The sequence below is a fragment of the Chlorocebus sabaeus genome, chromosome 15 (genome assembly GCF_047675955.1).
Source record: "Chlorocebus sabaeus isolate Y175 chromosome 15, mChlSab1.0.hap1, whole genome shotgun sequence".
NCBI lineage: Eukaryota > Metazoa > Chordata > Mammalia > Primates > Cercopithecidae > Chlorocebus > Chlorocebus sabaeus.
Genome location: NC_132918.1, coordinates 1,726,687 through 1,750,511, shown reverse-complemented (window position 1 = coordinate 1,750,511; position 23,825 = coordinate 1,726,687). Strand labels below are relative to the sequence as shown.

The 23,825-nt window shown below is 43.3% G+C and overlaps 1 protein-coding gene and 1 pseudogene across 3 annotated transcripts in view; one reads left to right on the top strand and one right to left on the bottom strand.

Moving 5' to 3' along the window:
* Positions 1-23,825, top strand: part of ITGA9 (integrin subunit alpha 9) — a 384,455-nt gene that overhangs the window by 336,040 nt on the left and 24,590 nt on the right. For all 3 annotated transcript variants that reach the window (XM_007971773.3, XM_007971776.3, XM_037988454.2), the window contains exons 24-26: positions 1,725-1,850; positions 4,290-4,409; positions 9,057-9,158. In XM_007971773.3, the coding sequence (XP_007969964.3) occupies positions 1,725-1,850; positions 4,290-4,409; positions 9,057-9,158 (348 nt within the window). The remainder of the gene's footprint in view (positions 1-1,724; positions 1,851-4,289; positions 4,410-9,056; positions 9,159-23,825) is intronic.
* On the bottom strand, positions 9,169-22,690 carry LOC119620739 (NADH dehydrogenase [ubiquinone] 1 alpha subcomplex assembly factor 4 pseudogene; annotated as a pseudogene).

Here is a 23,825-nt window from a genome sequence, read left to right as displayed (position 1 = left end):
AACCAAGGCAAAAGTCAAAAATTAACAGATGCTGGAGAGGTTTTGGAGAAAAGAGAATGCTTATACACTGTTGGTGGGAGTATACATTTGCTCAACCATTGTGGAAAGTAGTGTGGCTATTCCTCAAAGAGCTAAAAAGAGAACTGCCATTTGACCCAGTGTCCCATTACTGGGTATATATACCCAAAGGAATATTAATCATTCTACCATAAAGACACATGCACATGAATGTTCATTGCAGCACTATTCACAATAGCAAAGACATGGAATCAACCTAAATACCCATCAAAGACAGATTGGATAAAGAAAATGTTGTACAGATATACCATGGAATACTGTGCAGCCATAAAAAAGAATGAGATCATGCCCTTTGCAGGAACATGGATGGAACTGGAAGCCATTATCCTTAGCAAACTAACACAGCAACAGAAAACCAAATATTGCATGATCTCAGTGATAAGTGGGAGCTAAATGATGAGAACTCATGAACACAAAGAAGGGAACAACAGATACTGGGGTCTACTTGAGAGTGGAGGTTGGAAGGAAGGAGAGGAGTAGCAAAAAATAACTATTGGGTACTAGACTTAGTACCTGGGTGATGAAATAATCTGTACAAAAAACCTCCATAGCACAAGTTTACCTATATAACAAATCTGCACATATACTCCCAAACATAACATAAAAGTTAAAAAAAACAGCAAAAAAAGTTTTTGTTCCCTACCATGAATAAAAAGTGAAACATTCTTGAACAACTGTATTTTACTCAAGGGCATTATAGATAGGGCAGTTTAACAGGTGCCTGTGGTTAGCCATGGGATTGTAAGCACAATCCTAAATTATGAATTACTAATTATTAATTTTCTGGTTTGACCTCACATCCTGTCCAGTCTTCAGCTACAAGCAGTGTGATATGATGATGATATATATAAAGAAGACTTCATTTTTTTCAACAGTTCCTCAATTTAAACATCAAAAAGAGTGCTGTTCTTAAGGAAATCATCACGAAAGACTAAACACCATTGTTTTGTTTCTAATGTTGCTGTCACTCAGCACCATTGCCATTGCTGTCAGAAGCAAAATCAAATCACTCACCAAGAGCTCGACGAGCATGCCGGTCCTCGTCTGGCTCAGGGCACAGGCTGCTCAGTTAGTGTTTTGGTAGCAAAACTGGCTTTAGAGTTGGACCGAGAGCAGTCCTGCTTGCTGCCCATTCCCTTTCTCTAGGAAGACCTCTAAGGAGTTTTACAGCACCCTGGGGGCTTTCTAGAATGGTTGAAAACCTCTGGCAGTAGATCAGGCTTGGTCCCAAGTTCCAGACCTGGGTTCTTGACTTCATGACTGTTGGCCAGTGACCTAAGTTGAGTCTCATTTTCCTCATTCAGACGAGAATTGCTTGTAAGGATGTTCTTAAGTGTGCTTTCAAAACCATGGAGTATAAGGCTTATTTTACTCCTTAAGTCTTCCTATTTCCTGGTCAGATCTCATTTGCATGTTGTATGTCATCTCATCAATTATTGGGGGACCTAACATCCACGTTTTCTATTATTTGGCCCCGTTGATGCTACAACTTCTGCCTTTCAGCTTTTCAGCCATTGTTCACTTCAAAATGGACAAGGAGGAAAGGTGAATTGGGGTTCTACCACTCCTGCCTCTATAATAAGGGGCTCCCGCATCATGATTCATTCTTGAGACTGACCCTCTGACGGGCCTCTTTTCATTTACAGGTGGGCCAAGAGAAAGGAAACTGCTCTTTCCAGAAAAACCCAACTCCCTGCATCATCCCTCAAGAACAAGAAAATATCTTCCACACAATATTTGCCTTTTTCACAAAGTCTGGCAGAAAAGTCTTGGTAAGGATTTGCTTAGTGGCTGGGGTAACATGGGTGGTCCTCACTCGGAAGACACCAGTTTTCTATTTGATATTTATTATTTCCTAAATCTGGTTTTAATCAATTGACTTATAAAGGCACAGACTGTGGTCAACTCCTAATTTGCAGTCTGACGTTTCTGTCAAAATGTTAAATTTACATTCCAAATCCTATTACCTGGAAAAGGGATAAATCTTTGCAACCCACCAAGCACAAAGTAAGATGTTTCTTCAACTAGTATGAGTCTAAACAAGAGTGATTATTCGTGTGCAAACATTTTGGGAAACTGTTTGATAGTATCTACTAAAACAAAACGTGTGTGTATCCTATGACACAGCCATTCTACTCTTGAGTATATCCCCAAGAAAAATGAGTACTTGTGCCCCCCAGAGAAGACATGAACAAGAATGCTCACAGAAATGTTAAAATAGGTGAAAGATGAGAACAAGTGCAAATATCCATCAACAGAGAATTGTGGAAATCTAAGCAATTGTGGTATAACCATACACTGGAATATTACACAGTAATGAAAAATTGCTACTGCTACATTCATGAATCTCACAGATAGAATATATTGAGTGGAAGAAGCTAGAGACAAAAGCCACATATTGTAATATTTCACTTGTACAAAGTTCAGAAATAGCAAAAACTAATCATGATGATAGAGGTCAGGAAAGTGGTTACTTTCAGAGGAATATGGATGGGATGGGGCATGAGGGAGCCTGCTTAGATGCTGGAAATGTCCTACACCCTAATCAGGGTGGTGGTCCTCCAGGTATAAACACATGTAAAAATTTATAAAGACAGGCCAGGAGCGGTGGCTCACGCCTGTAATCCCAGCACTTTGGGAGGCTGAGGGGGTGGATCACCTGAGGTCAGGAGTTTGAAACCAGCCTGGCCAACATGTTGAAATCCTGTCTCTACTAAAAATACAAAAATTTGCTGGGTGTGGTGGGCGCCTGTAATCCCAGCTGCTCAGGAGGCTGAAGCAGGAGAATAGCTTGAATCAGGGAGGCAGAGGTTGCAGTGAGCCAAGGTAGTGCCACTGTACTCCAGCCTGGGTGACAGAGCAAGACTCCGTCTCAAAAAAAAAAAAAAAATTATAAAGACATACACTTCAGATTTGTTCTGTTTACTATATTTGTTATACCTCCATTTTTAAAACGTGAAGATATTGAAGATGGAATGACAGTGCTTTTCCAAAGCCTACTTTTTATTATCTTTGGTTACATTTCTCTAAGCTCCTTATTTCAGCCCTGGCACATCTCACCTTTATCATTTCCTTTCTCATTCTTTTCTCCTGTTGAGAAGGATGACTGCCACTTGAAAGGCTGGGATTTTTTTTTTTTTTTAACTTACATAGTGAGGATGATACATTTATTGTTTAAAGCCCTTAGATTGTTAGATGTAGTGATACCTAGTGATTTTATAGTTATGACTCTGGCTGAAAATTTTGCCCTATAGATGAAACATTATCAAGGTATGTATATGCATTTTGGAACCTATCATATAAAAAAGAAAACTTTTATACCTTAAATTTGGGATTTATGTTTTTGGTTTTTTGCTTGTTTGTTTTGAGATGGAGTCTTGCTCTGTCATCCAGACTGGAGTGCAGTGGCATGATCTTGGCTCACTGCAGCCTCCACCTCTAGGGTTCATGCAATTCTCCTGTTTCAGCCTCCCCAGTAGCTGGGACTACAGGCGCCCGCCACCACTCCTGGCTAATTTTTGTATTTTTAGTAGAGACAGGGTTTCACCATTGGCCAAACTGGTCTTGAACTCCTGATCTCAGGTGACTCCCCTACCTCAGCCTCCCAAAGTGCTGGGATTACAAGAATAAGCCACCGTGTCCAGCCGGGATTTACATCTCTATTGTAACTTTTGTGTTTCCTTGAGCAAGAGTCACATGACCTCTAAGCCCTCTCATTTACCCTACCTAATAAATAGGCATGAAAGTATATTTGCCACTGCACAGGTGGAAATTACACAATGTAGGACATGTGTCTGTGTTCAAAACTCATAAGAATGCTTTCAGAATGCAAAATTTAAGTGTGTGGTTTTAAAAAATATATATATAAAATATATATATATAAAATATATATATATGTGTGTGTGTGTGTGTGTGTGTGTGTGTGTATATATATATTTCTCTTTGTGAATTCATCGAATTCTTGGTAGGATTAACTAGTGAGCTGTTTTCTCCCAGTTGCTTGACTTAAAGGCATGCTCTGGTTCCCATCCGGTGGGAAATCCCTTGAATGCCCTCTGGTGGCAAGAAAAAATGATTGCATCTTCTTATGGATTTCCTCTGCCTGGAATTGCCTCAGTCACCAAGTTCATGGAACCCACTACTCTATACATTGTTGTGGATTTGTCTTTGTTCTTAATTCCATTGGAAAATTTTCTGACTTTTCTTCTCAGGACTGTGAAAAACCAGGAATTTCTTGCCTAACAGCACACTGTAACTTTAGTGCTCTTGCTAAAGAAGAAAGTCGTACTATAGACATTTACATGCTGCTGAACACAGAAATACTGAAAAAGGTAAGCCCTAAGGAACCGCACTTGAAGGATAAATTTAGAAGCATTTGAATTGTTGACATCTGATTTTGGGGAAAAAAGGGAAAACATTTGATTTGGTGTCCTCATGACGCTCCGGCTGCCCCCCCTTTTGGCTGTCTACAAGAGACTCTGTATTTATTTTTATGTACTTCGGGGGTACAAGTGCAGATTTCTTACATGAATGTATTGTGTAGTGGTGAAATCTGGGCTTTTAGTGTACCCATCACCAGAGTAGTGAACATGGTACCCAATAGGTAACTTTTCAACCTTCACCCCCTTCCCACATTTTGGAGTCTCCAATGTCTATTAATTCTACTGTTTATGCCTATGGGTACCCATTACTTAGCTCCCACTTATAAGTGACAACATGCGGTATTTGACTATTTTTGAGTTAGTTCACTTAGGGTAATGAACTCCATTTCCATCCATGTTACTGCAAAAGACATAATTTAATTCTTTGTTATGGCTGAGTAGTATTCCATAGTGTGTGTGTATATATATGCACATTTTCTATAACCAGTCATCCATTGATGGACACTGAAGTTGATTCCCTATCTTTGCTATTGTGAATAGTACTGCAATAAACTTACCAGTGCAGGTATTTTTTTATAGAATATTTCTTTCCCTTTGAGTATATACCCATTAGTGTGATTGCTAGATGGAATGGCAGTTCTATTTTTAGTTCTTTGAGAAATCTCCATACTGCTTTTTTGATTGTACTAATTTACCTTCCCATTAACAGTGTATAAGTGTTCCCTTTTCTTTGCATCCTCACCAACATCTGTTGTTGTAGTTGCTGTTGTTGTTGTTTAACTGTTTAGTAATAGTCTGGCTGCCCCTTTTGAAACTTTTCCAGCAAGTGCCATTGGTAATTCTGCTGGTAGACAATGCCAGGGTAAAATACCAGACCCTTGCTACTCAAAGTGTGGTCTGAGGACCAGCAGCATCAGCATCACCTGAGAGTTTGTTAGAAATGCAGAATCCTGGGCTCCACCGCAGACTTAATAAATCAGCATCTTCATTTTAACACATTCCCCAGGGATTTTGTTTGCACATTTAAGTTTCTCATGCTTTAGCTTGCATCAGAATCACCTGGAGATCTTGTTCAAACACAGACTCCTTTGGGGTGGAGTCTGAGGTTCTCCAGTTGCCACAAGCACCCAGGTGATGCCAGTCCTGCAGGTCTAGGGACCTCGCTTTGGATGAAGGTGGGCTAACCTTTTCTGTAAAGGGCCAGTAGTAAATATTTCAGGCTTTGCAGGCCCTACAGACTCTCGCAACTGTTCAACTCTGCCATTGTATTGTGAAAGCAGCCATAAACAAATAAATGGGCATGGCTGTGATCCAGTAAAACTTTATAAAAACAGGCAGAGGGCCAGATTTGACCCATGAGTCCTAGTTTAAATGACACTTTGTTTTAGTCCAACTTTTGAACCACAGGTCACTTTGCTATTATGAGTATATCACAGGTGGTTCATTAAAAAACACCTCAACCAGTGCATTGGTGGCTCTTGAAGAATCATACAAATTTCCTATGATTTATTTTAAGATGAGAGCTGCTGAGAAGCCACTTCCAACAAGATGCTGTAAAAATAATTACATGTGAAGATAAAACTAAATATGCATGTTAGTCACAGAGATTCCAATTATTTTTCTTTAGAAAGACTAACTGTGTTAATCTGTACAAACCTATCCGCGTGTAAATGAATAGCCTTAGAAAAGTCATTCTGTGGAATAGGCACAGAGGTAACACACTGACCTGAGAGGATGCAGGCATCAGGGGATGTTTTTCCATTTTAATCTGTAGCTGTTACAGCCCTCACACACCCGAAGAGAGCTGTGCATAGTTCTGGTTTCTCTGGTTTGCTCTGGAGGGAAACTGGTTTGGGGCAATTTGGGCTCACACCGCAGTGCTTTCTTCTCCCTTTGTACCTCTCCCTTTATAAAGGACAGTGTTGGAGGACCAGGCATGACTTAGAGCACCACTGGCCATCCTCTGATTCCAGAAGTGAGCCTGGAAACCCCACATCTAGGGAAGTACCTTCCTGAAATGTGTCCCCAGGCCAGGCTGGAGGGCTATGCCTCTGCATACTTACCTGTCCCATTTGTATTCTTCACAAATGGTGTTGCAGACAGTTTTATTGCCTGTGCAATACTTGCCACTGTCCACAGAGCCCTGGTGACAGCACTGGTGGCTGTAAGCCACTCCGATGTTTCCTTTATCCTCAACCCAGATAACTGCTTCTTGCACTTCAGTTATTTGCGCTTAACCATGCACAGCTCTGCAGCCTGGTTCTTCTGCATTTCTGTCCCGGTAGCTGGTGGTGACCCTTTGCCAAGGAACATGTCCCAGTGACTATTGTCCCTATGGGCCAGCCAGGCCAGTACAGCCCCAGGCAAGAGAACTGAAAGCTGTAGGGTGTCATATGAAGCCTTCAAGGCTCATTCTCCATGTGCCCTTTCAGCAGAAACGAGGAGCATTTCCAGGTGCAAAGAAAAGCTTAGAACAAAGTTGACCTGGAAGCCAGATGGGGCCCCAGCTGCTGCTGGAGCTTCAGTCACCCCGAAGCCAGCTACAGCCTCCCTGGGGGAGTTGAGCCCACATGGCTCCAGGCCTCCTGAAGGATGTGGAGCAGTGCCAGCCTTGTGGTTTTGCCTGGGCCTACGGTCGTGTTTATTTTCCTTTTGACCTCAAGATCTGGTCCCAGACAAGGGAATTTGAGGTTTTACTGTTTTGACCTTAACAAGTTTTCATTTGAAATGTAGGATCTGACTTTTAAAATCACCGTAGGATTCGGATTTCTTTCGAAGTGTTCTTCCAGTCCGTAAAGCTTTTTTCACTGATTCTACAACCGTGGGGGCCCATCCTGTGCCAGACTCCTTGTCTGCTTGGCCTGTAACATTGGCAGTTATCATCATCATCATCATCATCATCATCGTTATTAACATCCAAGGTTATTTTTATTTAATTTTTTTATTAAAAAAATATTTTTAGAGACGGGATCTCGCTCTTTCACCCAGATGGGAGTACAGTGGTGCAATCATAGCTCACTGCAGCCTCAAACTCCTGGGCTCAAGTGATCTTCCTGCCTCAGCTAATCCTCAGCTAGGACTGCAGGCACATGCTACCATACCAGATTAATTTTTTTAAAAATTTTTGGTAGAGATAGGATATTCCCCAGGCTGATCTTGACCTCCTAGCCTCAAGTGATCCTCCCACTTCAGCCTCTCAAAGTGCTGGGGTTACAGGCCTTAACCATCGTGTCTGGCCCAAGATTATTATTATTATTATTCCAAATTGAAAATACAGCATATCCTGACACATAAAACCCCCACCTTTATAAAACTGTTAAATTGGTAAAAGATTATATGTTGCTTAAAATTATTGCTTGCTTAAAGTGAGTTAACTGGAGTAACTCTTTTGAATGACAAGCTTCCCAAAAGCATTTAAAATGTGTTTTATGGTTGTTTTAAGAAAAGAATGATAATTGATGTATAACTCCCAAGTCACATATACAGACTGGGGTACCTCTGTGCCCCAGGAAGGTCTTTGTGGTTTCATTGGCAGAGATGGGCAAAGGGTACCCTTGGAACTGTTTTCTGTGGAGTCCTCTACCTTCCTGTTCTTTGAGAGTTTAGCCAAAGGTGGCATCTGAGTGTGAGCTCCTTGCATGACAGGCAAGCTGGGTAGATGTAGGTGGGGACACCACAAGACACCTTGCCTGTGGAGTCCCTGCTGCCCCGCAGGTAGAATGTTGAATGCACTAGTTCTCTGCTATCTGTTTCCACAACAGAAGCCAGGCTTCCCTTCTGCTTCACGATCAACTTGTCCCACTGGCTTGAGGTTCTGGGTCCTCACCAGGCCACAGTTTTGCCAGTCCCTGTCTTCTTCCAAATTCATTCTCCATCCCTGCTTTGGTGCCATTTTCTGGTTATCTGGATCAGTGGCTTTGAATCTGAGCCCACAGGAAGGCCTCTGCCTGCCTCTGGCTGGGGGGTGATTCCTGAGTCTTAGATGTGCTCCCTTATACCCCTGCCCCTTTCTCCTTAATTTATAAGCCAGATATTTCCCCCTTCCCCATCTCTCCATCAGGCACCCTCTTTCAATGTTAAATGGTTTTGATTCCCAAACAACTTCATTTAAGAGCAAAGAAAGAGTTAAAAGCAACTCATATGAAGGGTTTGAGGGTTGTGGTCAAGGCAGGAAGATGCCTATAAAATGTAGATCAGATGCCTTTTGTGGAATGCCAGGCCTCGATTTGCTGTACACAATTAAGCAGTTTTATTTATCCTCAACTCTCTGTGAACATGTCAATAGCAATATCCAAATATCTGACTCTTACTGCTTGGAAACCACAGCACACAGCTTGCATGTGTTGATTACTCCATCATTTCCCAGCAAACGCCATCATTTCCCAGCATCCACCATGAGCTGCAAAGAATTCTCAAGAGAAACCCTGGAAGTCTGTGTTTATGTGGGTGCCTGGGATGGAGAGGTATCTAGTTCAATGATAAAATTTTTGTCTGGGCTACATGGAATCATGGAATTTCAGTTCTGCCCAGTCCCTCTCAAGGCCCAGCTATTATCATAGAAAAATCTTTGAGTAAGTTGTGCTGTTTCTTCCACAGGACAGTTCATCTGTCATCCAGTTCATGTCCCGCGCCAAGGTGAAGGTGGATCCTGCCCTAAGGGTGGTGGAAATAGCTCATGGGAACCCAGAAGAGGTGACGGTGAGTCAGCCACCCCAGGACAGCCCTCGTCAGAGGGCAAGGGAAGCTGGGTGACTTGGAGACCTGGAGCTGGAATTTGAGGGTCAAGACAGTCTCTAAGCCAAGATGTTGGGTTTGTGGCAGACCCGAGACTATGCCTGCCGTGGCTTCCAGGCCCCCCTGGAGAACTTCTGTGGTTTGTTCTTGTGATAGCATTGTCCTTTAGGATGCCATCATTATGTGAACGTTTCCTGCTATGATTGTCTGGAAATGGTCTGGAAGTACCCCCGCCTCAACAGGGTTGGATTTCCACTGTGGAGCCAGGACTATTTATATCTTTCTTAGACCTTTCCTAAGGCAGACCACATCTGCCTTACCCATCACATTACTCCATGGGTAAATACTGTGTTTTTGGTTTGGTTTGGTTTTTAAGAGACAGGATCTCACTCTGTCACGCAGGCTGGGTGCAGTGGCATAGTCATAGCTCCCTGTAGCCTTGAATACCTGGCCTCAAGGGATTCTCTCATCTTAGCCTCCAGAGTAGCTAGGACTACAGGCACATTACCATGCCTAATTTTTCATTTCTTTTAAAATATTTTTGTCAAGATAGGGTCCCACGATGTTGCGCAGGCTGGTCTCAAACTCCTGGCCTCAAGCAATCCTCCTGCCTCAGCCTCCCAAAACACTGGGTTTCCAGGCAAACATTGGGTGTTTTAAAAACAAGTTGTTTGAATGACTTAAAGAGATTACACCCAAATTGCCAAGACCTAGTAACTGCGCTTTACTCCTGTATTTACCACCCCCTTCTCCTCCATAAAGTGCAGTTGGCACCAAGGCCTCCGAGACACGGGAGGATGTGGCAAACCACGAGGCTTATTGTGGAGGTGTGGGAGAGGCTGGAGGGGAGCTGTGGCCTTGGAATTTTATTGCCTTTGATTGTTGTTCTTGCAGGAGCAGGGGGGTTGAGAGGGGGTTCATCCTGTATTTGACGCCCACACTCAGATCCCAGGGGAGTAAAGGAGGAGACAGCAGCCGATGCACTTCTTTTGCCAGTGAGCTATGCAATGATCCTACCTTTCTGCATCCCCTTCTGTGGAATTTACCTTCTCTCAAGGGCGACTTACCCTTTCTTACAAGAGTCAGTGTTGCTGTGACACATTTACAGAACTGACAAGTTTATAATGATTATGTGCTTAGAAACTGTCGTTAACTTACTCTCTGACAACAGTGGAGACACCACATGTCGAAATGTCAGAATGGGGATCAAACCAAAGACCACTCTTACAAGACCCTGGTTGCGAAGGGTTCATATGGAAAATAAATGCTGGGCCGAGGCAGGCAGATCACCTGAGATCAGGAGTTCAAGACCAGCCTGGCCAACATGGTGAAACCCTGTCTCTACTAAAAAATATATAAATTAGCTGGCCGTGGTGATGGGCTCTTGTAAACCTAGCTACTCAGGAACTGAGGCTGGAGAATCACTTGAAACCAGGAGGTGGAGGTTGCAGTGAGCCGAGATTGTGCCACTGCGCTCCAACCTGGGCGACAGAGTGAAACTCCGTCTCAAAACACAAAGAAACAAAAAAAAAAAAACAATAATAATAATGATGCTTAGGGACCTCAGTAAAACTTCAGTCCTGCCCATTTTTAGTGAGTAAGAGGTGATAACATCAGTGAGCCTGGGATGAATATGAATTCCTGAATGAGTGAGGGGTGGGCATTCCCTACTCAGTGAGAGGAACAAGTGTTCCATGTAGACTTTTATGCTCTACCCACAAGAGAAGTTGTCCAAGCACTATTTTTGTTCGTTTGTTTGTTTGTTGGAGACAGGGTCTTGCTTTGTCATCCAGGATGGAGTGCAGTGGTGCAATCATGGCTCACTGCAGCCTCTACCTGTCGGCTCAGGCCAGGTACTAATTTTAATAATAGAAACCAAATGGATTGATGCTGGGTCACTTACTACTTACGGTCAGTTTTTCTGGAAGGTCCTATATTTGGAGTTGGCGTTTCCCTTTTCTTCCCTGCCTTCTGGCAATTTAACTGCTAATTCAGACCTCCACCTGGGAAGTGAAAGAGGAAAGTGGTTCCCTGCTCATTGTCATAGTTCTGGCTTAACAGTTTTATAGCATTAAATACATGCCCAACATGAGAGGTTTAGAATGTTCTGGTAAACCACAGTGTTAATAAGTAGAAGCTAATGGAAATACCTAACAGGTTTTCTATGTGTGGAATCCCTTGTGTAGATGGAAAAAAAAAAAGTACTGGGCATATTGCCTTCCATTATAGGACTAGACTGTGGGATCCAGGAAAATGTTGCTTAACATCTCGTTGGATTCCGAGTTATCTGTACTTCCCCAAAATATCACTTCCATTAATTACTGTTCCAATTTTGAGCACTATGGTGATATTTTCATTATCAAGAGTTCTTGGGAAGAGGCTGAGGTTTTTTTTAGCATTCCAAGAAAAAATTAACACACATGAGAATCCCACAATGCCCCTTTTCCCTCCTTTCCATGACTTTGCCTTTTCAGTCCATGAGCTACAGTGAAGTTCTACAATCTGTTGTTCTCAATTTTCCTGGCAGGAAAAAAAAAAAAAATCTTTTCTGAGTAGGAAGGTTTGCCTTTTTAGAACAAACACGTTCTTCCCTGCGTGATTCTTCTGAATGCCTGGCCCTCTGTCAACCATCAGTCTGAAGGGGAATTTCCATAAAGGCTCGCCACCAAATTTAAATCAGGCAAAGTTTCAAAGATTTTAGATTAGGCACCAAATTGTTATGGCCTTGGAAGGAACAGGAAATGTACTTATATTGGCATCCAGCAGGGTGTGAGTGGAGAGGAAAACAATCAGATTTTTAACCATATAACGTGTGCATGGTGGTAAATTTAACTGATTGAGAAATCAAGCAATTTTCCTGTGATTTTTTTTAAACAGGAGTTTTAAAGTACATTTTATATTGAGTAGTTATTTCACGTTTTCTTAAAACAATTATTGTATTGAACTAAAAATAAACGAGGTAGTTTGTTCACATAACAAATCTATATTCAAAGACATGTGTACAAATTTTCCACTTAGTCCATTTTTCTGTTCTCAGCATTACTACAAATGCCTCATTCCATCATCACGTTGAATTCTTCAGTATCTTCTCTATCATTCCGGGGCATCTCTGGGAAGTAGTGATGTCTGTCTTCCCTTAGAAGCACACTGATAACCCCAATATACCCACAATTCACACTTTTTTCCTTCTCTGAGGTGTGCTGTTTTTTGGCACAACAGAAAAAACACACTACTAGGATTTGAAAAACTGCTTTCTGGGCCTGGTTAGGTCATAAACTATAGAACCTTAGGTCATATATTCTCACCAGGTGCTTGTTTCTCCACTGCAAAAAATAATTCATATTTGCTTGGTCCTTTGTAGTCCTTTACTGTTTCATTTATCTTCATGATGACCCTTAAATTTAAGTAAAGTAGTATTATGCTCATTTTATAGAAGAAATTCAATCTCAAAGAGGATACAGTCTCCCAAAGATCCCACAAGCAGTAATATATTAGGCAGAGCTAAACTCACACCCTCTCACTCAAGATCCTAGTATTGGTACATGCCACTCTAAAAAGTGTGCTAAAATGGATGAAGGGGCAATTTCTCAGGTCCCTTCCAATGATCCTGTCCTCTGCTTCTACTTGATATTTTTTCTCTCTTCTCTCAACTAGCGTTAACATCTGAAACTATATATAATCACCAAATTTCATTTACCATGGTTTTTTTATTTAATATTTAATTTTTTCTATTTCCATGTTAAATCCAGAGAAATGTTACTTTTTTGAAAGTTTCTACTGCTGCCTGCCTCTCTGAAGGCCACAGGACTTACCTATTTGTTTGTCAAAGCAGAAATTCCCAACATTTTGTAAACATCACTAATTTTTTTTATAGCTGTAAAGATGATTATTCCATACTTAAAACCAATTCAAAATAAAATACTCAATACTTCTTATTCCCGGGGTAGTAATTTTAATTAGATTCTATTGATTTGTTATTTTCTCCTGTGTGCCTTTATTTGGGAAATACTGTTGGTCTACCATGCTGTCGAGTGTCTTTCCCTAACAAGAAAACGTCAGTCTTACAAGTCAGGAAAGCTTTTACTTTCACTATCACATATGAAGAATGAACTAAACACCTAACTTGGAAAGTAAAACTTAAATAAGGGATTCAGGACACTTCCCAAGGGGTCATATGACCAATTTAAGAGTTGGTATGATGTGCCTAAAATAACAAATTAACTCTTTTACTTATAATAAAAGTACAGATGTGCTGATTAGACATGCTGACATGTACATATGAAATATGCCTAAAGCAAATTAAAAGAAAACAAAATACATTCTATGGCAATCTTGAAAAGTCTGGGAGCTCAATAAATATTAAGAGTATGCTCTCGACCTGGCGCGGTGGCTCACGCCTGTAATCCTAGCACTTTGGGAGGCCAACGCGGGCAGATCACGAGGTCAGGAGATCGAGACCACTCTGGCTAACATGATGAAACCCCATCTCTACTAAAAAATACAAAAAAAAAAAAATTAGCCGAGCGTGGTGGCAGGCGCCTGTAGTCCCCACTACTTGGGAGGCTGAGGCAGGAGAATGGCATGAACCCAGAAGGTGGAGCTTGCAGTGAGCTGAGTTTGTGCCACTGCACTCCAGCCTAGGCAACTGAGCAAGACTCTGTCTCAAAAAAAAAAAAAAAAAAGTATGCTCTCACAATGAGAGCATTAAACACTTGGTAATTAACATAATTTAATATGCCAAAAATGAGAAAATATACAGGATGAGGGATGAGGAGTACACATAGGAAATTTTTGTGATTTTCTTCATTTGATTGTATTGCTTGCTTGTCTTCAGGAGGGAAGATTTTGACTTCAAAAGTAACAAAATATTTAAGAAGGAAATTCACATCTTTCTGTTCTAAATGGTATTCTTGTGCTATTTTCTCAGCAGTCCATGTTTCTGGAAAAAATTTATGATTATTGAGAAGTGTCAATGCTTCTACAGTGGAAATTTTGCCTTTGGGAATGCTCTTAATATTTATCATACCGAAGTGATGGCCTTTCAGCAGTCTGAATTCCTTTGGCTCTTGACGTGTTGTTTCAGAAGCTTTTACCTGCGCGGAAGACACGGGATCTTTGGAATCAACATACACGTCTTTTAGAAATGACAGCAGCTTGTCCCCTTTACGAGCAGTCTCTCCCTTCTGGGTAGAGACTAATCTGCTGTCACAGGAGGCTGTTGGTAGAGGACTGCCTGGGAGCGGGAGAGGGCTTCATCTTGCTGATTTCCCATTCTGCTGGGTTCTCTAGGTTGAAATGCCTGATCCTGTGAGTCACCGCAGCCCCCATCTCCTCATAACATAAGGCCCTCAGGTTTACACCACACATGGGAACACTGGCGCAGGAAACCTCCGGGGCGCCCAGAGCGTGCACACGTGTCCTATGATTCTTTATATCTTTTATTTTTATGCCATGGTTCAAGTTGTGCTTTACAGAGCATTTGGGTGAATAACTAGAAATATGGCATAGATTCTTGAGGCTCCGCCTAGTTCACTAATGACTGGCTCCAGGGCCTTTCTCAGGGAGCGTGTTAGCATATGTCTAGGATCAGCCACCGCCGGACCTGGCTCTGTACAGACCCAAACCTGAGAATGCCACGTGAGACCGGCATGACTGCAGAATCAAAGTGCTGGTTGCGAGGTGCCAAGTACATGTTGAATTACATCTTCAACCTAACTCTATTTACCTTTCAGGGAGTGAGTAGGGGGTGAGAGGGGAAAATTCAGAAAGTGTTGTTTGAGGCCCACAGAAACTCTAAAGATGAAGAACCGGAGAAATGTAGTTAATCATGCCCTGGAAATCTGGCCTGCAGAAAGAAAAGGAATTTATCTCTGAGAAGGCCTTCAGAAAGAAAATGAGTAGGCTCTGGAGATGTTCATCTCTCTTCATGCAGCCATAAAAAGGTATCAGATGATGTTGAGGGGTGAAGGCGCTTCCTCTGATCCCTGAATTGGTTACTGAGGTCCACAGAAGAGGAAAGGACCCCATCATCTGAGGCCAGGAACTCCCCCAAGGCAAATCAAGACTTTATGGAATCAGCTCTGTTACTGCAAGACATCCCCTCAAACTCCCGTCTTCTCAAACTCCTGTATGAGAAGCGTGCAAGAATTCTTGCTATTTTCTTGATATTTTCAAATAGCAGAATACATGATCAACTTGTAAGTCCACAGATGAGTCCGTAAGCGGCTGCCATGTGGAGCGTGCACCAGACTGAGGTCTTCGGTGCCAGCCGGAAAGACTGGCTCTGTCGCATTTCAGCACAATCAGAATGGATTCGAAGGCTATCCAGTGGAAGTGCTCGGAATTGCACTGGAAGACTGGAAAACCAGACCGAAAATCAGAGGGATCCGGAAACCTGAGGGCTATAGGCTATGTCCAGGCGCAGGAGGTCTGGCATGGTGTCCTGGACACTGGATACAGCTGTCCCTAGCTTCTCTTCACCTTGTGCTCTGGAGTCAGGCAGAAACCTTTCTACTTCCTGGAGTTGCTGAGAAGGTTCAGTGATGCCAGCATGAAGCTCCTAGAAGAAGGGCTGGTGCACAGCTGCTGCTTAGGATGGCACAGCACCTCTGCAGTCCTGCCCACATGTGACTTGCCCTTTCACACCACTCCCTAACACTCCCCACCAAAGATACAAGCCTGGTATCTCAACCAGAGAGGCATCTTTCGACACGGCCAGCAAGATTACTCCAAAAAAATGCCACTTACCATTCCTTTGGTGTACTGCTTCTAGAGGCAAAGTTTACCGCTTTTACTGTCATGAAATAGACTGTGACTTGTTATTTATCCTTTATGTGACCAATTATAGTTACAATCACGTTCCATATGACAATATAATCTTTCCCCCTTGAACCTCACATTATGCTGAGATGTAGGATGAAGAGGAGGGTTGTTGAAGGGTCAACACCACCCCAACGTATGCCATCAGTAGTGGGTGGTGGGCAGTTCTTCTCACCCACCTCCCCACATGTGAGAATTAAGCTCTGACCATCAAGAATTGAGAAAACTCTCGGTATAGTTTGCCAAACACATGAGTCGTATTTTCTAATGGTCATCATTTGCTTATTTGTATGATGAATATTTATTGAGGGCTTGCTAAGAGCCAGGCACTGTGCTAGGCACTGGAGACTCGATGGGTAACAAAGGAGACATGATCCCTGGCCTGCCCTCCCGGAGTTGGCCGAGGAGGCAGCAGTCAGCAAGGACGCAAACAAGGATTCTATTTCTAGTTGAGGTTAGTCTCCAGGGAGTAGCCTGCTTTAGATTGGGGGTCGAGGGATGTTTCTCCAGGGAAGCTGAGACTGGCGGATGAGAAGGAATTCACTTGCCAAGCGTGAGGAAGAGTGTCCCAGTTGGGGAGGAGAGTTGTATGGAGCCCCAGAAGGCTTGGCCTCTTCAAGGCACAGAAAAACCAGGTAGCAGGAAGCTGGTGAGCAGTGAAGAGAACCACGGTGGACCTAGGCAGGGTCCACCCCAGGTAACACCCCTGGGCCGTTACAAAGGAAAGCCATTGAAAGCTTCTGTTTGGAGCAGGGAATGGCATGATCCAATGTATGTTCTTTAAAAATGAGAGGCCATTGTGTGGATGGTGGGTTGTAGGGGCAAGGGTGGAAATAAGGAGCTGGTTAGAAGGCTGTGACTATCACCTGGCAAGAGGTCAGGGTGGCAGAGGAGACAGAGCAAGTGGACAGTATGTCTATTTCATTGAAGGTGCAGTGACCGGTGCCCGTCACATGTAAGGAATGCGTATCCTGGAGGACTGGGAGGGATCCAGTGTCATCTCGATGCAAAGCCTCTTGCACGGCACATCCACAGGGGCACTCTGTTGATAGTGGCTGTCATTGCATAAAGAGATGGCCAAGGAGATGAACCACATGAAAAATGAGCCTTTTTCTCCCCAAATCCTCAAGTCCTGGTCAGTTTACTCTAAATCAGAGTTTCCAGTCATCATCATGATTATCATCATCATCATTATTTTTAGGCGACAGAACCCATTTCTAAATTGAAATGTGCTTTGGTTGACTCAGGGGTTAGGTTCCTGGAACTCCCTCCTGGTGGCTTCCGTACCCGCTCACTGGACCCCTGGGCCCTAAAGAAGCCACTGCTATGGAAAGTTGTGTTTTCAGAAGGTTACCCAGTTCATCAGAGGCTTTCACTAGAGACTAGTTATACCCCCAATAACTATGAACAAAATGAAATTTTTACCCTCAAGACTTCCACAGCCCCAAACAGGTCAACACACATATACACACACGTGCACACACACACACACCCCTGCAGCACTGTATGCATATGTGCCCAGAGTATCTGTACTAAAGAGGTCAAGACAGGCTTCACAGAAGGAGTGACCCCTGAACAAGTATTGAAGGAATTTCCCACGTGGACAAGGAGGATCAGGCATTCAAGATGAAGTCAGATGGTATCTTGGGCTGGATTCTCAAGAAGCAGACCCTGAAATGAGGGCATCATGTAACTAGTTTAGTTAGAGAGGTGCTCCTAATGAGACTGGAAATAAATGGGACAGGATAGGAAAGAGGAGAAGGGAAGCAAGAGTGAGATTTCAGGGACCATCTTAGCCTCATCCTGATCCTGACCTCGGAGTTGGTCCTACCTGGAAGCAGGGGAGCTGGGCTCTCACACTCCTGTATCTGCCAGTCATTGGTTGGGGCTGCTCCAGAGGTAGTAACCCCAAGGCACTTTACCCTCTAAAAGTAAGGCAGCCTCTAGAAGTGAAGGCATGAAAAACTTGGGGGCTGTGCAGGCCGAAGCAAGAGAGGGGACCTGAGAGGATCTGGGCAGAGAACCGAGTCTTGGCCACAGATGGAAATGTTCTCCACTTGAAGCCTGGGTGCTCTGCTCAGTGTGTGTGTCTCTGTCCCCTTAAGATGAAAGACCTCATTGTGTGAGGTGTGGTCGAATCTGCCCAGTTCCTGTGAAGTGCTGGGCATGTGCTAAAATTACCTCCTGTGACTCTGACATTGCCCCTGTGAACTAGGCACTATGACTTCCATTTTCTGTTGACGAAATGAAGGCTCTGGGAGTGAAGAAGCCTGCCGGATGTCCCACAGCTGGTCAGTGAAAGAGCCAGTTCTGGCCACAGCTCTGCCTGTTGGCGAGCCCTGAGTCTCCCTTGACCCCTTGCCTCTCTGGCTTGTGCTGTCCCGTAGCCCAGAGCCCACACACAGAGCAGGTGGGATGAATCGCATTCCTGGGTGGTAGACAGCTGATCTTCTGTTTTAGGAGTGACCCTTGGCTCTAAGGGCCTCAGGAGCACATCATGCTCAGACTATTTGGTGGTCAGTTGGCTTTGGAACTCTTCCCATTGTGTTCTGATCCTTAACCAGATGCACAGATGTGCAGTCAAGGGGAAAATTCTCCATCGCTTCAGGTAAATGAGCTCCATCTCCTCTCTCTCTAAAGAGCAATGTGAGGATTATGGGGAGTAGTAGATCGGAAACCTCTCAACATGGTGCCTGGCGCATCGTAAGTACTCTACAAATGTGATCTGTTACCAATAACAGAAATTAGCAGAGCCCAGCTCATTCCTCTGCAAATTCTGACAGAGCAAGGGATTTCGGAAACGTGACACCTGGCAGGCACAGGGCATGTTTAATATCTGTGTTCATCACAGCACACACTTACAGTGCCACTCTTGCCAAATGCACAGTTTATTTTTTGTTCATTTATGTCACCTCTGTAAGTCTCCCTGTGCCTCTGAACTGGCTTGCTTTCTAGGCTGAGTTCTGAGAGCCATCTGAGGCATGGTTCTGCTGAAAACATTTCTTCCAGCCCCAACCACCCTGTCTCCCTCCTCTCTCCCCCATACCTCCACTGGCTATTAGATGGAATCAGAAGCAGGTGGAAATGTCATCTCACTGTCACAGATGTTCTTCTCTTTCCACTTCTTATTTTACATAAATTCCTTCCTTCTGTTGAGACAAGTGTGTGATGTTGACAGCAGAGAGCATATTGCCCTTGTCATTGATCTTTAGCTGGTCTAGGTCTGGAGTTGAACCTCCTCTTGGATGATATTGACCGAGCTGTCCCCCATCTCTAGAAGCTCTCCATCCAGCAGAAGCCTGGGCGAGATGTACAGCCATTGTGGTCATATTCTCAGGCCTTGTGGAGACATGGGCATTGCCAGCTGTTACAGTAGGCATATTTGCATTGATCAGAACATGAAAGTTTCCAGAAACACAGAAGTGAATCAAATAGTGTGATTTAGGTTCACCCACTGCCTCAAACTGGAAGCTGGCTTCTGGCCACTCCCTGACACCAGCTTGCCAACCTCAGGTGCATTAAACTGTACAGCAGCAGGCAGGGTGCCAGTGTCTGGACCTGCCTCGAAGGCCTGTTTGCCTTCCTCAGAGGCCACCTTGAGACAGATCCTCATACTCCTCATTTTTGTCTGTTTTGTTGGTCAGCATCCAGTGTGTGAGCCCTCCAGCCAGGGTCCGCACCAGGCCATCAACCATCCCTTCACTGGCCAGAGCTCCTGCCTTCCCCAGCTCAGCGTGCTATGACCCTCACAGCCACTCCCCCAAAACCAGCAGACTTCTCAGTCAGTCTTCTCCTTTCACACCACTTTCTCTCTTATTGAAACCATGGATCTAACCTGGTGAAACCATTTCCCCTGCAACCCTCTCACGGGGGCTGCTTTTTCCTTGTACTCCCACATGCAGTTATCTCTTCTGATCTAGATTCATTTTGCAGTGTACTTTGCAAAATGCAAATCACATCACTTCCCTGCTCAAAACTTCCAGTGGCTTCCCATTCCTCTTAAGGTAAAGCATGGAGATCTTACTGCGGCCTCCAGCTCCTGTCTGTCCAAGCATATCATGAACATCTTCCTGTGGCTTCTTGTTCATCCTGTTGGCTCCAGTCCACTGGCTGATGGCAGTGTCTCACCCTTGCCAAATTCACTCATGCCAAAGGGGGGTTGCACATCATGTTCCCTTTCCTTGGAATGATCTTCCCTCCCTTGTTTAGCTGGTTAACTTCTGCTTGTCCTTTCACCTTCAGCTCAAATGGCTCCTCGGGGAACTCTGTTCAGTCCCATGCCTCTATCATGAGGATCTTTTATCATCATGAACTTCTCCTTTGTAGCACTTTCACGGTTATAATGGTGCATTTATTTGTCTAATTGGTTAGTAGTCTCTAGAAGCTGGAAGCACTGTGAGGGCAAAGACTGCCTGTTTTATTCATCAATGAATTTCCACAATGTCTAGCACATAGAAGATACTACAAACACATTTGTTGGATGGATGGATGGATGGATGGATGGATGGATGGATGGATGGATGGATGGACAGACGGACGGACGGACAAACAGAGTAGATGGACAGATTGACAGGTGGTGGATGGGCAGATGGATGGATGGATGGATGGCCAGGACTCCCCCAAAGGATGTAACATGCAACATTTGCAAGTATATTTTTGAAGGAGAGGGAAAATAATCACACTCAGAGACTCCAGCTTCAAATCCTACCATCTCTTTTGTTGCAGACTAAGTCGTGTTCACACTTCATCTGATTTTATAGCAGAAATGATGTTGAATGTATTAATTTATATATTCATGAATCATATAATGAATCAATACCTTGGTTCAGGTAACAGGAATGCATGCATTTACGTCTTTATTGTATACAAATTCAGTTTACTGGAGTCCATAGACAGGAAGATTCATCATTACCTTAGAGAGTGAGAAGTACCTAGAACTGGGACTATGAAGTATCCAACTGTGGTTTTAAAACTCTGTTTTGTTGGAGCCATGGGTTCCCTTGAGTTGGTTTAGGGGCCGCTGAGACCAGGTTAGGGAGGAACAGGGCTTAGAAAGAGGGGCTGGGCCATGTGCAGTGGCTCACACCTGTAATCCCAGAACTTTGGGAGGCTGAGGCACACAGATAACTTCAGCCCAGAAGTTCAAGACCAACCTGGGCAACATGGCAAAATCCTATCTCTACAAAAAAATAATAATAATAATTAGTTGGGTGTGGTGGTGTGTGCCTGTAGTCCCAGCTACTTGGGAGGCTGAGGTGGGAGAATCACTTCAGCCCAGAAGATTGAGGCTATAGTAAGCCAAGATTGTGCCACTTCACTCCAGTCTAAGCAATAGAGTGAGACCCTGTCTCCAAAAAATAAAAACAAATGGGGGCTGAGTAAGCTGGGTTCTAGCTGCCTACCTAAGAAGCTCCACTTACATACATTGGGATGCTACAGTAGGTTGAAAATTACTATGTTTCCAAGAGCTCAGAGAATGATTAATTCTGCTGAAGATGGGGAGCAAGGCAGACTTCTTGGGAAAGGCAATATTGGAGCAGAGTCTGTCCTTTAAAAAAATAAAGTGGTTTTACTTGCCTTTAAAATGCTCAATTTAAAAAATAGTAAAAAGTAGAAAAGAGAAATAATATTCATAATATCAAAACACATCTATTTACTTTAAAGAATTCCTACTATATTTCTGCAAAGCTGAAGTCTTCCATGTTTTAGATAATATCATTTTTTATTTTTTAATTTTTTTTTTGAAACAGTCTCGCTGTGTCGCTCAGACTGGAGTGCAGTGGCACAATCTCAGCTCACTGCAGCCTTCACCTCCTAGATTCAAGTGATTCTCTGCCTCAGCCTCCCAAGAAGCTGGGATTACAGGCATGCACCACCACACATGGCTAATTTTTGTGTATTTTGTAGAGATGGGGGGTTTCACCATGTTGGCCAGGCTGGCTTGAACTCCTGGCCTCAAGTGATTCACCCTCCTTGGCCTCCCAAAGTGCTGGAATTACAGGTGTGATCCACCACACCCAACCTATTTATTTTATTTTATTTGTTTAGTTTAGTTTAGTTTAGACCAGGTCTTGCTCTGTCACCCAGGCTGGAGTGCAGTGGCACAGTTACCACTCACTGCAGCCTCGATATCCCATGCTCAAATGATCCTCCTGCCTCAGCCTCCCAAGTAGCTGGGATGACAGGTGCACGCCACCATGGTCAGCTAATTTCTGTGTTTTTGTAGAGACAAGGTCTCACTATGTTACCCAGGCTCATCTTGAACTCCTAGGCTCAAGCAACCCTCCCACCCTGGCCTCCCAGAGTGCTGGGATTATAGGCGTGAGCCAGCGTCTTCTGATTTTTTAACTTAGCATAATAAACATCATTTTCCCACATTATTGTTATGTTTTCAAAAGTCTCTAAAATTTGGCAATCAGGTGAAAAAATGATTACGTATCCTTTCAGTGTCATACTGGAGCATCCCCTCGCCGCTTTCTACTCAAAGTGTGGTCCACGGACCAGCAGCATCAGCATCATAGGGGAGATTATTTGAAATCTAGGCTCTCAGGCCCCACTCTAGACTCTAATTCAGAATCTACATTTTAACAGAGTTCCTCCTGTGATTCTTACACACAATAAAATTTGAGAAGCACTGATCTGCAGGCCTGCCTATCCCTCCAGGGCCCAAATTCTGTGAATTTGAATATGAATATGAATTCAAATTCATATTAACTTATAGAAGGCTGATAATTTATAAATGACTCTTTCCAGTAAAGACAAAAATGATTTCTATTTGACTGAAAATATCCCAAAGGTTAGAGTTTACTGCCTTGTAGGGTTTTAGCCAGTTTTGTATTTGATTTAGTAATCTGATTTCAGTAATTTTTTTCCTGTGACTACATATTTTTTTCTGGTCTTTATAAAACTAGCTCTGCCACCCTGCTGACTTCCTCAATAACAAATTAAATAAATCTTTGCCATGTATTCACTGTATATTTGTATGAGAATCATGTTTTTAACTTTTTGAAAATTATGCTCTAACAGCCAGCTTTACTGTCATCATTTTTAATAGTTCTGTGATATTCTATTTTGTGATTGACCATAGTTTATTTATTTATTGCCCTGATGTTAGACACTTAGGATATTGCTAATTCAGCACCAATATAAATAATTCTACAGTGAACATCTTTGAGCATAAAACTATTTCCATATTTTATGTTTCTCTCCTTTGAGTAAAGTTTTCAAGTACAGAATTAATGGATGAAAGGGTATGAACATTTTTATTTTTTTTAAATTTTTTATTTTTTTAAGACAGAGTCTTGCTCTTTCACTCAGGCTGGAGTGCAGTGGCGCCATCTTGACTCACTGCAACCTCCGCCTCCTGGATTCAAGCGATTCTCCTGCCTCAGCCTCCCGAGTAGCTAGGACTACAGACATATGCCATCACTCCTGGCTGATTTTTGTATTTTTAGTAGAGATGAGGTTTCACCATGTTGGCCAGACTGGTCAAGTATGAGCATTTTTAGATGAGCAATAATGAGCTTGTCAGATGGACAAGGATGGAAGGGCATTCCAGGAGGCAAGAGGAGCCTGCAGAGAGGCTGGGGACCACCAGTCTCACAGAGGAGAGATCTCTACCTGGCTAGAATGTAAATATGTGTCCTGGGAGCAGCTGGAAAGGCAGGAAGGAGACCAGAGAATGAAGGCCCTGGTGTCCTGAATTAGATGCTTAGCCTGAAGGAAAATCATGGACACTGTAAACCAAAAAGTGATGTGATGAGACCTGTGCCTTAGAAAAACAACTCTAACAGCAAGGAGGCCTTTCCGAGC